The 14,305-nt window shown below is 62.6% G+C and overlaps 1 protein-coding gene across 3 annotated transcripts in view; it reads left to right on the forward strand.

The window, feature by feature from the left end:
- Nucleotides 1-4,646: 4,646 nt before the first annotated feature.
- PTCH2 (patched 2) overlaps nt 4,647-14,305 on the forward strand; it is a 60,055-nt gene continuing 50,396 nt past the window's right edge. The window contains exons 1-2 of one of the 3 annotated variants that reach the window (XM_078854137.1): nt 4,948-5,144; nt 6,151-6,343. In XM_078854137.1, coding sequence (XP_078710263.1) covers nt 5,040-5,144; nt 6,151-6,343 — 298 coding nt within the window. In that variant the 5' untranslated portion in view covers nt 4,948-5,039. Of the gene's footprint in view, nt 5,145-6,150; nt 6,344-7,294; nt 7,359-14,305 lie in introns of those variants that run through there. The other 2 variants (XM_078854138.1, XM_078854139.1) reach the window with 2 other exon arrangements.

Here is a 14,305-nt window from a genome sequence, read left to right on the forward strand (position 1 = left end):
TGGTGGGGGCCATGAGTCCTGGGTCTTGCTGGCCGGTACTTAGTGTCTTGAGTGTGCCCATTGCCATGTCGGGGTGAGCTAACCTGCCTGGGAGAGGATCGGCGTTAACCCACCGTTGCTTCCAGGAGGTGTGAGTTTAGCAAGGCTCATGTAGATCCCCGCCGTGGTCTGGGGCACCTGTGTCCTGGTGGACGTGCTGGCAAGGCTCGCGAGTGCAGCTGCTGGTGACCCTGCGGATGCTCAGACCTCCCAGTTCTAGCTTGCCCTAGACGTCTTTACCACCCCACTGTGCAACCCCCTTTCCCGCACAGAAGAGCTGGCCTCCCTGAGTCTGCACTGGCCAGCCTGAGTCGGGGTTACCACAGCTCTGCTGGGCCCAGGGCTACTCCCAGAGGGATGGCACAAGCTTTGTCTCCCCCTTGCCCTTTTGGGTGACTTCGTTCCGCCTCTTCCCCCCCCCCCCCGAAGTTCCAGGAGGGAGGACAAAGGGGGAGGAATTTGCTGGTTGAATCTCTCTCCACGTCCTGCAGCTTCTCTGCACATCCCCAGATCTTCTGGAGTTCTCCTTCGAGAAACCAGCTTTTCACGGCTCTCCTGGGCTTCCAGATCCTGCTCCTCCACCTTATCAGTGCTCAGGGTTAATAACCAAGGCACCATGGAGCTCAGCAAAAAGCTGGCGAGGGACCTCGGATGGTGGAGCCCGGGAAGCGTGGAGACAGAGAGAGAGCTCTGTTTGACTAGACAGAAGTGGAGGGCTTTAAATCAGAGAGTGGCTGCTTGCCTGGGGCAGAAACCAAGGAGGAAGGATGTCTCTCTTCTTTCTCTGGATGAGACAATCCTGGAGTGGGATTGTCTCTCTGCAAAGCAGGCCCCTGACAAAGGAGGGGCTGCGATTATTTTTTCTTTCCAAGATGGTTTCATAATAAAGCTCCTTACCAGATTGCTGGGGGAGAGATGGGGGGGGCAGCTCTGGCCCAGACCCCATGTGCCAGGGCTATACATCCTCTTCACCTCTTAATGTCTGTATGCACCGAAGTCTCCACCCCATCCCACTTCCTGGGTCTTCTCCACGGTCCTGGGGCTGCAAATGGAGACACAGAGGACTTTCCCCTCAGACTCCGCAGCACCGAAGAGTCAAGGTCTCTAATGCGCCCCTCCGCCGGCCCTTTCCAGCCAGGCGTTGCTGACGAGATCCCATGCAAAGTCCCAGCATCTCTGGAAGTCTGTGAGGCCACATGCTGCTGTGTAGAATTGGGGGACGCTCCTCTTCCATCCAGATCAAACATTTCAACGGGGGAGGGGGACTTCATGGAGCCCAAGGCCAGAAGGGACCATTGAGCTGATCCAGTCTGACCCTTGGATACCACAGGCCAGAGACTGTCCCCCCAGCGTGATCCCTAGCACAGATCTGTTAGAAAAACAGCCCATCTTGATTGAAAAATGGCCAGTGATGGAGAATCCGCTACACCCCCCCGGGGGGGAATGGTTCCTGAGGTTAATTACTCTCACCATGACAAATATATGTCTTATTTCCAGTCTGAATTTGTCTAGTTTCAACTTCCAGCCACTGGCCCACCTCATACCTCTCCCTCTGCTTGCCTGAAGAGCCCATTATTAGATATTGGTTCCTCATGTAGGGCTGTAGATTACAATCAGATCACACCTTAACCATCTCTTTGTGGAGCTGAATAGACTGAGCTCTCAATCTGCAGCTGTCGGGCATGTTCGCTAATCCTTTAATCCTTCTCCTGGCTCTTCTCTGAACCCTCTCCAATTTATCACCATCCTTCTTGAATTGTGGGCACCCGAACTATACACACAACCCCAGCAGCGGTCACGCCAATGCCCAGTCCAGAGGTGAAACAACCTCTGCTCCTACAGGGGATCCCCGCTTATACCCCCCAGGGGGGCATTAATCCTTTTGGCCAGAGTGTCCCACTGGGGGCTCATGCTCAGCGGAGTAGCCACCAGGCCCCCCAACATCTTTTTCAGGGTCGTTGCTTCCCAGGGTAGAGTCTCCCGTCCTGTATATGTGGCCGGCAGTCTTTGTTCCTGGATGGATACATTTGCATTTAGCTGTATTCAAAGCCACATTGTTTGCTTGTGCCCCATTTGCCAAGCGAGCCTTTGGCCACGTCCCGTCGCAGTGACGTCGGGGAAGCAGCCTTGAGCTGGTTCTGTCCCTTTTCTTTTTTAACAGAATAAATCATATCTCTGGATCTGAGAGCCATCTGTTCCGCTGGCCCCGGAAGGGTTCCCGGCAGAGCCGCTTCTGTGGCCGGGGTGCAGCCGCGCTTCCCATCAGGCTTCGGGCATTGCTAGCTTCGGGGGGTTAGGAAGCAACTTCTTGGGGGCAGGTTATGCCAGATTTGTCCACAAGGGGGTTCCTTGCAGCTGGTGTTTGCCACCGTCTGGTGGAGGTGCACCGTGGGTCTGAGGCTGTGGGGCCCAGCCCAGCGCTCTCGCAGGGAAGGAGGGAATTGCAGGCATTATCTACTGGTGCCCATCATTGTGGCATTGGGTTGCATTTTGCTTGGCTTGAGTTGGGTCATTGACATTCCCAGTAAGAGAAGCAAACCAGCCCCAATCCCTTGCAGGCCACCAGGGGAGCTGGGCTTTCGGCCATGGGACGCCATGGAGAGCAGGAGCAGCCCCCCAGGAATCTGTCGGGGAGCACGGGGTGATCTACACGCTGCCATGCATGCGTCCCACAGGAGATGGCTGAGGGCCAGCTTCTGCGCAGCTACCATGTCAGTCCTGGGTGGAGCCAAGGTCAAGGGGACAACTAGGTGCTGCAGACCAGCTAAACCCCACCATGCCCTGCCCCCCAGACCCTGGCTGCTTCCTGGCTGGCTGATGGACAGAGGAGGCCAAACGGCCTGGAGCAAGCCAGGTGGAGGGGGCTGCCAGCCACAAGGGATCTGACACCAGCGCTCAGGGCCCAGGTGTGGAATGGGGGGTGAGGGGGCAGAGCAGCTACCCCCACCACTGGGGGGGATTGTGTCCATCTGGCAACCTTCCCTAGCAGAATGTGGGGGGGGGGTGATGAAATGCTCCAGTCACTGCAGGGTGGGGTGGCGCAGGGCGGTGAGCTGCCCCCAGGGGAGGGGCAGGGCTTGGCTTTAACTGGTTCACACTCTGGGAACAGCTGGGCCCCACGGGTGGGTTCTAACAACCCCCCTCCCTGGCATGTGGCGCTGTCCGCTGTCCAAGAGGCGATGCTGGATTCAGTGGGCCTGGGGCCTGACCCCATCAAAGTCCTGGGCCCAGCCAATGGCGCAGGACTTGCCTGCAGCCTGTGGCAGCCGCTGCCCCTCGGGTCCAAGGGCTGGGCCGCTGGGGCTCACGTCGAAAGTTCCTGGGCCCCGGCAGCTGGCTGGGAGCCCTCTGCACCGCCTGGAAGAAGTGCAACCAAGTGATCGAGCAGTAGATGGCAGGTTGGCCTCAAAACTGCTCCTTCCCGGGGGGCGGCTCTTCGGGTCGGCGAGCGAGGGGGAAAGGGGCATTTCCAAGGGGGGTCCAGTGCCTTGCCTGTCCTCAGCGGGTTGGCCCTTAGTCAGGTGCGGCTCCGATCACGGTGTCTCTTCTCACGCAGCCTGGCAGCTGGGCCGGGAGGGGTCTAAGCCGTCATTTGTTCGCAGTAATTAAGCTCCTTTGGGGCTCCCCCTGCCCCCACACCCTTTTCTTCCTTCCTTTCTGTCTCCCTGCCTCAAGCCTTGCAGAGGGTGCTGACCACAACATCTGGCACTGGGGGGGCTCTGCTTTGCATGGTGCAGCCCCCTGCCTTTCCCACCCTAATGGCGGGGGGGGGGCAGGGGACTGATGTTACTCAAGTGGGCTGAGGACAAGGACTCGCTCTCCTCGTGGGTGCTGGAGGCTCCAGCTGCGTTTTGCAAAGGGTCTGTCCCTAGAAGGGGCAGCCCCCCACTTTCCCTGCACTGGGCGTGAGAGGGAGGGGGCACAGGAATCCCAGAGTCCATTTTCCCACCAGAGCCACTTGCAAGAGGGGTGCTGTGTTTTCTTGAGCCAGGGGGTCTGTGCCCCTAAATTGGCTGCAAAACTCCCAAAAGAACCAGCCAGCTTTCCCTCCGGGCCTGCGGCCGCGGCTTCTCCTGTGCCACCCCCTCGCCCAGGCCTTCGGGAGGGGGAGAGTTGCTGGCTTTCTGTTTGCGCTGGTTTGTTGCAACTTTCCTAGCGTTTCTTTTTGAAATCAATTATACTCCAGTGCCAAGCCCAGGGGCTCTTTCAAACCAACCCCCCCCCCCCGAAATTCTCCCTGTTCCAGTTTAAGGGGGGGGGAATGTTTGGTTTTTTCCCCCTTCCCCTCCTTGCAAGGGACAGTTTGCAGCTGTCTCAATGGGGCCATGTCCGCTTGCAATAATAAATAGAAGAGGCAGGCCAGGAGCTGGGGAAGGCTGGAGCATTTGAAAGGCTCTGGAGCAGAATTCCTGTGTTTAGTGAAGTTTTTTCTTCTCCAGTCTCTGCCCTCATTGATTTGCGGGAGGGAGGGAGCGAGGGGGGCTGCCTGGGTGGTCTTCCCTCGTCTCCACTTTGGTGAGCTGTTGCTTAGCAGCTAATAATAGGAGATGTTTGCAAAGTAATTTGCCTCTTCCTTAGCCAATGGGAACCAGAGCGCATTCCCATCACCCCCCCCCCCCTTCATGATCTGGAAGGGGAGGCTGCGGCGCGCTCCAAATGTTGGTGGGACAGGATCTGAGGCGCACGGGGGAGAGTTGACGATCGGCTGCTGCCGCCGCGCTTGTGGGGGGCTTTTCCCCGCGCTTGTGGGGAGCTGCGTGTGGCTCCGCTCTGGGTCTCCCCGCACCCCGGGGCGCTTCAAGACGCCGCGGTAGCGCGCAGCCCAGCCGGAGGGCGCACGGGGCCCGCTCGCATGGCCCCGGGGCTGGCCACATAATGTTGGCAGGGGCCCCCCGGAGCAGAGCGGAGCCCTCGGATGCTGCCCGCTGCCCCCTGGATTACCGCCCTCGCCGTTCCGCCGTCCCCGCCCGTCCTCGCTCGACCCCCGCTGGAGCCGGACCATGGCCTCGGAGCCCCGCTTTGGAGAGCGCGCCCCGAGCTCAGCTCCGCCGGTCCGGGGAGCCGGCTGCGCCCACGCCGCCGCGGCGCTGAAGGGGATCTCCAAGGTGAGGGGGCTGCAGAGACTGTCCCACGGAGCCCCCGGGGACACGGCAACGGGGCGGCCGCGGCCAAGGGTGGGGACCTAAAATCTCTCCCGCCCTGGTCCCGGGCAGCTTGGGGAGGGAGCCGCTTGGAGAGGTGCGTGCGCCCTGGCGGTGCCGCGGCCGGTTCCGGGAGCTCGGTTTCCCGGCCCCCCTTTCCTTGCCGGGTTGGCGCGGCGCCCGGCCGGTGCCCCCGGGATCCGGGGGTGAGTTTGCTGGAGGGGGGCCGGGGAGTTGCGCCAGGCCCATCTGGGGCGAAGTTCGCCCCTTGGTCGCATCCCCCTGGGGCCTCTTGGCGCCCCCTCCGAACGTGTGACACACTGCGGCCAGCAGGTCTCCCCCCAGCCCTTGCTGCGCGGAGCCGGAGGGGGGCGCTTCTGGGGGAGCCCGCGGAACCTCGCACCCCCGTCACTGACCCGAGCCAGTGGCCGGGGGAGGAAGGGTCAGGCTGGATGGAGCTGACCTGGGGGGAAGCAGGGAGGGGAGCGGTGCGTGGGGACACGGGGAGCCGGCTGGGTGGGGGACGTGGGGAGCCTGGGGGGTGCAGGAGGCGGGGACTCAAGGAGCCGGCCCGGCAGGATGGGGAACGCGGGGGGCCTAGGGAGCAGTGGGGGGGGGGCGCAGGGAGCCGGCCCGGCAGGGTGCGGGACGCGGGGAGCCTGGGGGGCCGTGGGGGGGAGGGCGCAAGGAGCCGGCTGGGGGAAGCTTGTCCCGCAGGGCAGAGGCAGCGGTGGGGGATGCTGAGCGCAGGGGGCGCCCTGCCCCCCAGGACACCCCCGGGGAGAGGGGAGCCAGGCCTCTGCGGCTGCGAGGAAAGGGGATCCTCGGGGTCCCTCCGCGGCGCTGCCCCTTGGCCCAGGCACAGCTGGGGTGGGACGTGATGCGAGCACCTGTCAGGCCCCCCCGGGCGGCCCCACGGGGCGGGGGCCAGCCGGGCCGGGCCGCGGGTAACGCTGCCCCTCTCCCGCAGGGCGAGGCCGGGGGCCCCAGGGCCCCGCTGTGGCTGCGGGCCCGGCTCCAGGCGCTGCTCTTCGCGCTGGGCTGCCGCATCCAGCGGCACTGCGGCAAGGTGCTGCTCGCCGGGCTGCTGCTCTTCGGCGCGCTGGCCCTGGGGCTCCGGGCCGCCGCCATCGAGACCGACCTGGAGCAGCTGTGGGTGGAAGGTAAGAGCCGGGGGGCAGCGGGCTGGGGCTGGGGGCTGTCTGGGCGCTGTGGGGCGGGGGGGGCCAGGGCTTTCTGAGCGCAGTGGGGCGGGAGGACGCTGGAGGGGCGGGGCAGTCTGGGCGCTGGGGGGCGGGCTGTCTGGGTACAGTAGGGCGGGATGGCGCTGGGGGGGGCAGGCTCTCTGGGCGCTGGGGGGCAGAGGGGCAGGGCAGTCTGGGCGCTGTAGCTCAGTGGTTTGAGCACTGGCCTGCTGAACCCAAGGTTGTGAGTTCAATCCTTGAGGGGGCCATTTAGGGAGCTGGGGCAAAAATTGGGGATTGGTCCTGCTTTGAGTAGGGGGTTGGACTAGATGACCTCCTGAGGTCCCTTCCAATCCTGATAGTCTATGAGTCTATGAGGGTGGGACTGTCTGGGTGCTGTGGGGGGTGCAGTGGGGCGGGAGGGCGCTGGGGGGGGGTGGGGCTGTCTGGGTGCAGTGGGGTGGGAGGGCGCTATAGTGGGGATCTCCGTGCCCTGTGGGTGTAGGAGGAAATCCTGGCTGGTGTAGGCAGGGAATGTATGATCCTGGGCTGCAGAACCGGAATCCAGCCGGGCTCGGCTCTGAGCCGCTCCGGGAGCGTTACTGACGGGATCCTACACGCGCCCTCCCAAGGTGTGGGTGGGCACCTGGCACATACCAACACGTATGTGAACATGCATGTGACCCACCCTCTGCTCCGCTTCCGTCTCAGCTTTGACACCTTGGCTGTGGCATAAGAGAAATGCATAAAGGGAGAGCCCAACGCTGCACGTGCGTCAGCCTGTGAACCCGTGCAAACATATATGTCCGGACACGATCGTACACGCGTACCCCGGTGTGAACACTGTTAGAGCAATGCACGGCCCCTGATGGAAATGTTTGCTGCCTTGAATCCTCTGGCATTCCCAGAGCAGCTCCCGGTGCTCGGATGACAGTTGGGTGACCGATGAAGTTATGCATCCCCCAAGGTTTCGGTAGCTTTGGGGCACCCTTGGGTGCGCGTATAAACGGGAGTGCTTTCCTGGGGCGGCGGGTGCATGGGCGTGCATGCCAGGGTGGGTGCGCTGGGTTCTGTGTGGGGTCCGGATCGCGGTCGATGCATGTCCGTGCGTCCGTGGAGGCGCGTGTAATTAAATTCGTTCCCTCTGCGAACGAGCCGCCCTCTTCCGAGATTGCATTATTGATCTGAAAATCGGGAAGATGCTGCCGGAGGAGAGAATGAAACCTCTGACAGTGCTGTCAGTTAGGGGCTGGCTTGGGGCCCATGCACCTGCCCCCCGAGGGAAGAGGGAGCAGGGAATCCAGTGAGAACACAAACAGCCGAGAGCAAGGGGCAGAGGAGAGCAAAGCCTCATTTCCTAGTGGAAACATCTGATAAAAACGATTCCTTTGTTATGAATAAGTCCAGCCTGGATTTCGGCACTCTTCCCGCGGCTGCCGGGCGCTCCGAGTTTCCCTTCTCCTGCTCTGGGAGGACTTTCCCTTTTTCGGGGTCTCTGGCCTCTCTTCTCGCAGCCCCTCTCTGAGGCTGCATCGGGTGGGACCTTCACACCCTCGGGAGGTGTCAGCCATCTTTGAGCTCCAGTGCTCCCCGCCCCCCCGGCTGCTTGTGTGGTCCTCAGCTACTCCTGGATTTTGTTCAACAATAGAAGCAACTTTACTTTAAAAGAGCCGCCCCCCCCTCCCCCCGTGAGTGCCAGTAAAGTTTACACACCTGTTTCACACAGCGAAGAGGGGTGTCTGTGCGGCTGTTAAGACAAGGAGGCTAGGTCGTATCTCCTCCCCCCACCCTTCCTCTGCATTACACAGATCTGTGGCAAAAACAACAGATCCATCCCAAACTGCAGCTGTTCAGCGTTTAAAGACGGGAAAGACCCCCCACCTTTATCCGCCTGCAAAGCGAGGCCGTACCCTGTGGGGTTTCCTTCGCTTGGGTTCGGCAGCTTTCGGGACTGGTGTCTGTTGAACGGGGCAAGGACCCAGGAGCTCAGATGGGTTCCTGGGGGAGATGAGAGCTGGCCTGCAAGTCTCCAAGGGGGGTGGGTGGGAGGGAAGAGTGCGGCATGGGGGTAGAGATGCGTGGGGAGGGTGCTTTGAATCAAGGTGTGCTGACATGGTTAGCTGTCCTGCTGGAAGCTCATGCTGCTCCATGTGAGATCTCAGCGCACGGGGGGAGTTTTAGGTGACATAGAAGCCCAGGATTGTGGTTGTTCTGAGATTCTCTGTGTGCCGTAGGATGTCCCAGGGGCTGGCCTGGGTGCCGTACTGTCCGGCTCAGGCCTGGCTCCTGCTCGCCCAAGAGGCCGCTTTGTGCTGCCTGGCTGTTGTTTTGCGCGCTGAGCAACGGCAGTGGCTTTGCGGGCGCTTCAGGCATGCGATGGGCAGCGTGGGTGAGAGGAACGGTCGTGGATTGAGGAGGCAGGGTCCAATTCTGACTCACCTGCTGGGCTTTGGGCAGCTCCAGCGGCCCCTCTGTGCCTCGGTTCCCCACCTGTGAAATGCAGATGATAACCTTCACCGGCTTGGTAGCGCACTGCAAGGAGGTGTCAAGTGGCATCTGCCCAGTGCTTTGAATGGGCAGATGGCAGTGCCAAGCACTGCCAGTAACTGAGTGATATTTGCCGACGCTGTGTGAACCTTCTGGCCGTGAGATGATCACCCGGCGGAGACGAGCTTGTGCGGTCAGATCTGTGCTCCCGAGATTTTGAACTCCTCTGGGCAGTGGCTCAGCATGATCTTCTGGCCAGTGCTGAGCATGCAGGTGCTCAGTGATGGGCAGATGGGGGGCCTCTGTGCAAAGGGGGGCCCAGTGTTGTGTCCTGCCCGTGGGCCGTGCAGGATGTCAGCGCTGCTGGAGAATCCGGAGCAGGCCGAGCGGTGCAGTGTCCCCTGGCTCAGGGCTGGGCCGTGTGTCGGACCCGAGGGAAGGTTCTGGTGGCAGAGGCCCTGGAGGGCCCCTTGACGTTGCCGGGCGAGGTGTTTGCATGGGCATGGCAGGTGCTTGGGCATGGATCTGGCTCTGGCTCTGTTCTGGTTCGGCAGGATCAAACTGGCCCGCTCACCGACGTCGCCCATCAGAACCTGCCTGCCACCCCACCGACTTCACCGGGGTGCAGATGAAGGCCGCAGTAACTTTTCCAGTGCTAATGTGGGATGTGGGTCAGACTCTTGCTAGCCCCCACGGCCTGCACGTAGCCCTGCGCTTGAGAGAGCTGCTCCTCTCTGCCTCCTGCCCTGTACAGCAGCCCCTTGGCCGTCCGTGCCTGGCTCGCCCCCGGCGGTGGCTGGAGAATTGGGCCCTTGGCTAGCGGGTTTGGGAGGCCGGAATTCACGTCCTACTGGAAGCCCCCAGTGCAGGGAAATCTGCTCTGCAGGGTTTTCTGGCTTTGGTGCCCTTTCTGCTGCCTGGGAGCCAGGCAGGGGCTTGTGGGATGGAGACCCAGGAGCCAGGGCATTCCAGAAGAGGAGTTTGCCAGACTCTGCTGCTGTCCCTCCTCTCTAGGGGTCATGGAGGGGCCCCCAGAGGAGGAGGCCAGGGCGAGATGTGTGCGTAGGACTGTGCCCAGGTCAGGAGCCAGGGCAGAGAAGGGGTGACTGGGCTCAGCCCCGCCATTTACGTCCTATGACTGTGCTTAACAGCTGCCTCCGGGATCCCTTTGCCATCACACCTCCAAGCAGCCAAGCTCTGTGCGCTGGTCAGTGCCTGGGCAGGTCACTCTGCCCACGGGCATTGCCGTGTGCCACTCCCTAAGGGCAGCATGTGCCGATGGCTTTAGCTCCTGGTTCCCAGCAGGGCAATGACACAGCCTTTCCCACAGGGACTCGGGCCACGTCTAGCTCTTCCGTCAGCCGGCCCTACCCCCGTGCCCTAGGGTTTCCCATCAGTCTGCTGAGCCAGGGCTGACCTCTTCATCAAGTGGTCATGGGGGCTAGATCTGTGGCAGGAGCTTGGCCCAGCTCCCGCCTCTCGGGCTACATGTGCTGTTGAGCAGGGTGGAGAGGGTCACACCGAGGAGTGGGGCCGGCGTGGGTGGCAGCGAGGGGTCTCACTGTCCTGGGAAGGGCTGGGTTTGATTTTCCGGTACAAGACAGCTCAGGACAGCTGCTGCTTGTATCTCTGTGGGGCAAATGATAAATCATCTGCAGAGGAAAGGCCAGAGCAGATTAGTCCGGGTCTAAGACAGGGGTGGAGATGGGTCAGCTGAAGTCCCTGATCCTTTCTGTCGCTGGTCAGAACCGGGGGCCTTTGCGCTCAGCCTATGAGTAGAGCTGCAGTTCCCTGTGGATCCGGGTCACTGGTGACAGAGGGGCTGGGGTCGGATGTTGGCCAGGGCATGGGGATGCCAAGGGTCCGTCTCCAAAGCAGCCTCCAGCACAGTGGGTACTGAGCAGACCTACAGCAGTTTCGGTAGAGAAACTGAGGACAGAATAGGCCAGGGTGGCTCAAGTCCCCTCTCTCCCCACGGCAGGGCCGAGTCCCGCGGGCCAGGGGCACTATATGGGAAGCTTACACTGGCCTGTGAAGAAGCCAAGGGCTCGCGGGTCCTGTCAGTGGGTACCTTGCACCAGCACTTGGCTCCCTGACAATGCAGCTAGCTACCCGCTGCCCTGCACGCAGGAGAGCATTGCCCAGAGCACGCCTATGGGGGGCAGAGGGGAGAGGCAGAGGGGAGCCACGGACCACAGCAGCAACTGATCAAGCCCCCAGCCTGGGAAGGGGCTCTACGCCCCAGGACGTGTTGCTGGCTGCTGTGGCCTTGGGCTTCTCCAGAAGGTGATGTCAGGGATGGGCCCATGGGGGAAGGAAGCAGGCAGGCCCCAGCATACAGCACAGACCCTGCTGCACATCCAGCTGCTGTGTGGAGCCTGCCCCAGGCTGGGACTGGTGCAGAGAAGAGCTGTGAGGATGATCAGGGAACTGAGAGCCTGGCCGCTGAGCGGAGCCTAGGGGAGCTGAGAGGGGACTTGAGCTTTGCTCTCTCACAACATGCCTGGGGTAAACGCCAGCTAGGGAGGGGACGAGCTCGTTAAGCTGAAGGGCAGTGCTGGACCAGGAACAAATGGGTACAAACCAGCCCGGGGCCAATTCTGGCTGGGAATTAGAAGAAAGTTTCTCCCTGTCAGAGGGCCCAGGTTCTGGAACAGCCTCCGGACAGGAGTTGTGGGGGGCAAACCAACATAATGAGTTTGAAGAGAGGGCAGGATACATATGAGCGTGACTCTCTGGTGGGACCGCTTGTGATGGTGGGGGCCCGGCTCAGCAGCCCTGGGGCTCACTTCCAGTTTGTGGCTTATGTTCCCAACACTCATGCTTCAGATCCCCACTGGCAAGGGTCAGGAAGGGTTTCCCCTCCCCCAGTGCATTCTGGGATTTTTGTCTGCTTCCTCAGAGCTGTCCCTGGCTGGAGATGGGACATGGGGCTGGGTGGGTCAGGGCTCTGAGGTGGCAGCGAGCACTCTCTCCCACAGGTTCATGCCATATGTGAGGTCAGGAAGAAATTTCCCCCTGGTCAGATTGGCAGGGACCTTGGGATTTTTTTGCCTTCCTCTGCAGCGTGTGGGTGCGGGTCACTTGCCAGGTTATCTGGGTGTCTCTCACCTAATCATTTTCCTGCATTGGGGGGGCCTCGGGTACTGGGGCGCTCCCTCTCCCCTCCGCTCGCCCATTCTCTGCCTGTGGCAAGTGACCGTCTAGTCTCCTGAGGGCTGTAATCCTTTGGTTGCTGCGGTGACGGTGGCCTGAGATGTCGAGGAGGTCACACGCGATGGCCTGGGGTCCCTTCTGCCCATAAGCTCTCTGCCCTCGTTCTGCTGCCCCTGCCCGATGCCTGAGCTACCGTCGGACTTGCAAGGGTGCCCGCCGTCAGCCACTTCCTCCCCAGGGCGGGCCGGCCTGTGAGGGGCCCGCTCCGTTCCCAGGGCGGAGCCTGTCCCGAGAGCTCGCCTCCTGTGCCAGGCCAGCGGGATCGGGACCGTTGCAGAGGGAGGGACCGGGGCAGGGTGTCGGCTGCTGCTGGAAGCAGGAGGGGTGGCCCATGGAGAGGGGCTGAGAGATGGAAACCAGCCCAGGCCCGGGCCATACCGGCTGCGCCCATGCTGAAGAAGGGGTTATTGACCGGCCTGATCCAACGGGGGCGATGGGAAAAGAGACGGTGGGGCCCGTAAATTGGGATCGCCTGTGGAAATGTTCAATTAGGTGCCTCTAAAGCGATTAGCTTCTTGAAGGCTTTGAACCACCCCCCCTCACCCCCCCCCCCGGCTGAGTGTTGAGTTACCTCCGGCCACCTGGCAGCTGTTCCTGGCCGTCTGAGTGTGTTTGCAGGGCCAGGAGGCTGGGCTGGGGCTGATTTATGGGGCCGAGGCTGGGTCAGGGGAAAGCTGCATTAGCCTCTAACTGGAGCAGCCACCTGGCGTGCGGGAATCTCCCCTGCTCCCTGTCCCCGGTGGAAGGACTGTGGAAAGCAAGGGGCTCGCTGCCCCACAAACCCCCTAGTATGTGGGACCGGGGGGCAGGCGAATCAGCCTGGGGAGGGCAGGGCGGGACTTAGGGAAAGGAAGAGAGAGCAGGCGGGGGAGGGAGGCAGCCGTGCGGGGAGGGCAGAGGGAAGTTGGGGAGTAGCCGTGGGTAGCAGATGCTGGAGGGAAGCTGTCTGGCAGGTGCTCAGCGGCCCTCACCGAGATCCCACCTGCAGGTCCCCGCCCCCGCCCCCCCCCGAGCTCCTGGGCAGCAGCGCCCCCTGGAGGCTGATGTGCGTGCTGGCCCCATCGCACCGAGGACCGGTACCATCTGCCCCGCTCAGCGGCTAGGCTGTTGGACCCTGAGTGCCAGGCCCGGCCCTGGCTGGCGCTGGTGGCCTGTTGACCAGCCTGGTGTGGCAGGAGTCGCTGGCCTCTCTGTAGCGCTTTGTTTTGGGCAGAGCCAGCCTGGCCCACGGGGCTGTCTGCTCGGGGGGACGTCCGCACTGCGCCGGCATGCAGTGGGCTGGCAGGAGGGGGGATGAGCCCCTAGGCACGTTCAGCTTGCTGGGGGGGCGGGGCTGGGCGACGGGGCCCAGGGGATCCGGCTGGAGCTGACCTGCCATCTCCACACAGTGCCACTTGAAAGAGGAAAACCAACGGACAGACGAAGCCACCCGTCAAAGGGCCAGCGTGGGGGGACTGGGGAGGCGTTTTGGGGGCCTGCGCACATTCCGGGAGCTGCACCCTGGCCTCTGCTCCCAGCGGGGCCAGGGGCGAGGAAATCCAGTGGGAGAGGAGCGGTGGTGTCTGCAGAGCGGAGGCTGGGGGTGAAAGGTTCCTGGGTGGGCACTGGGAGTGCTGGGTGGTCTCCTGGCGAATGGCAGGCTCCAGAGAGGCGCTGGGGGTGCTAGCAGCCGAGCCAGGAGCCGGCCTGCGGGAGGAGGGGTGTAGGTGCTGCGCGAAATCAGCCGGGCTGCTGGAATCCAGGCCCGCCGGAGCCAGCTGGCAAGCAGTATGTGCATGGGGGGGAGGGGAGCGTCTGTGGATGCTGCGGCTCGCTAGCCTGGGGAGGGGGAGCAGCGCTGAGGGTGGGGGGGCTACAGACCATCAGGGCTGTCGCTGGACGGTGCGGGGAGCGGAGGTCACGGGAAACCAAGCCGGGGCAGTCGCATCGGATCCCCTGGCATCCGCTTCCTGGCTGCGGCCGGAGGAGTCGGGTGGGGGCGGCAGAGCTAGTGCGGAGACCGTGCGCAGGCCCCGTTTCCCAGAGGGGCGTGGGGAGCCCAAGCTGGGGCACGGTGCGGCCGCGGGTCCGCTCTGTCGGGAAGTGCTGTGCAGCTGCCCTGTGAACCTCTCGCCCGCGGAGATGGCTCAAGTTGGGCGTAGCCCAAAATCCTGCGGCCATTTAGAGCGGGCGAGGGGACGTCTGACTGACTGGAGCCTGTGCTTAGTAGTGTCCCGCTGACTGGGCGCGTCTGCTCCC

Source organism: Lepidochelys kempii, chromosome 8 (assembly GCF_965140285.1).
Source record: "Lepidochelys kempii isolate rLepKem1 chromosome 8, rLepKem1.hap1, whole genome shotgun sequence".
Classification (NCBI taxonomy): domain Eukaryota; kingdom Metazoa; phylum Chordata; order Testudines; family Cheloniidae; genus Lepidochelys; species Lepidochelys kempii.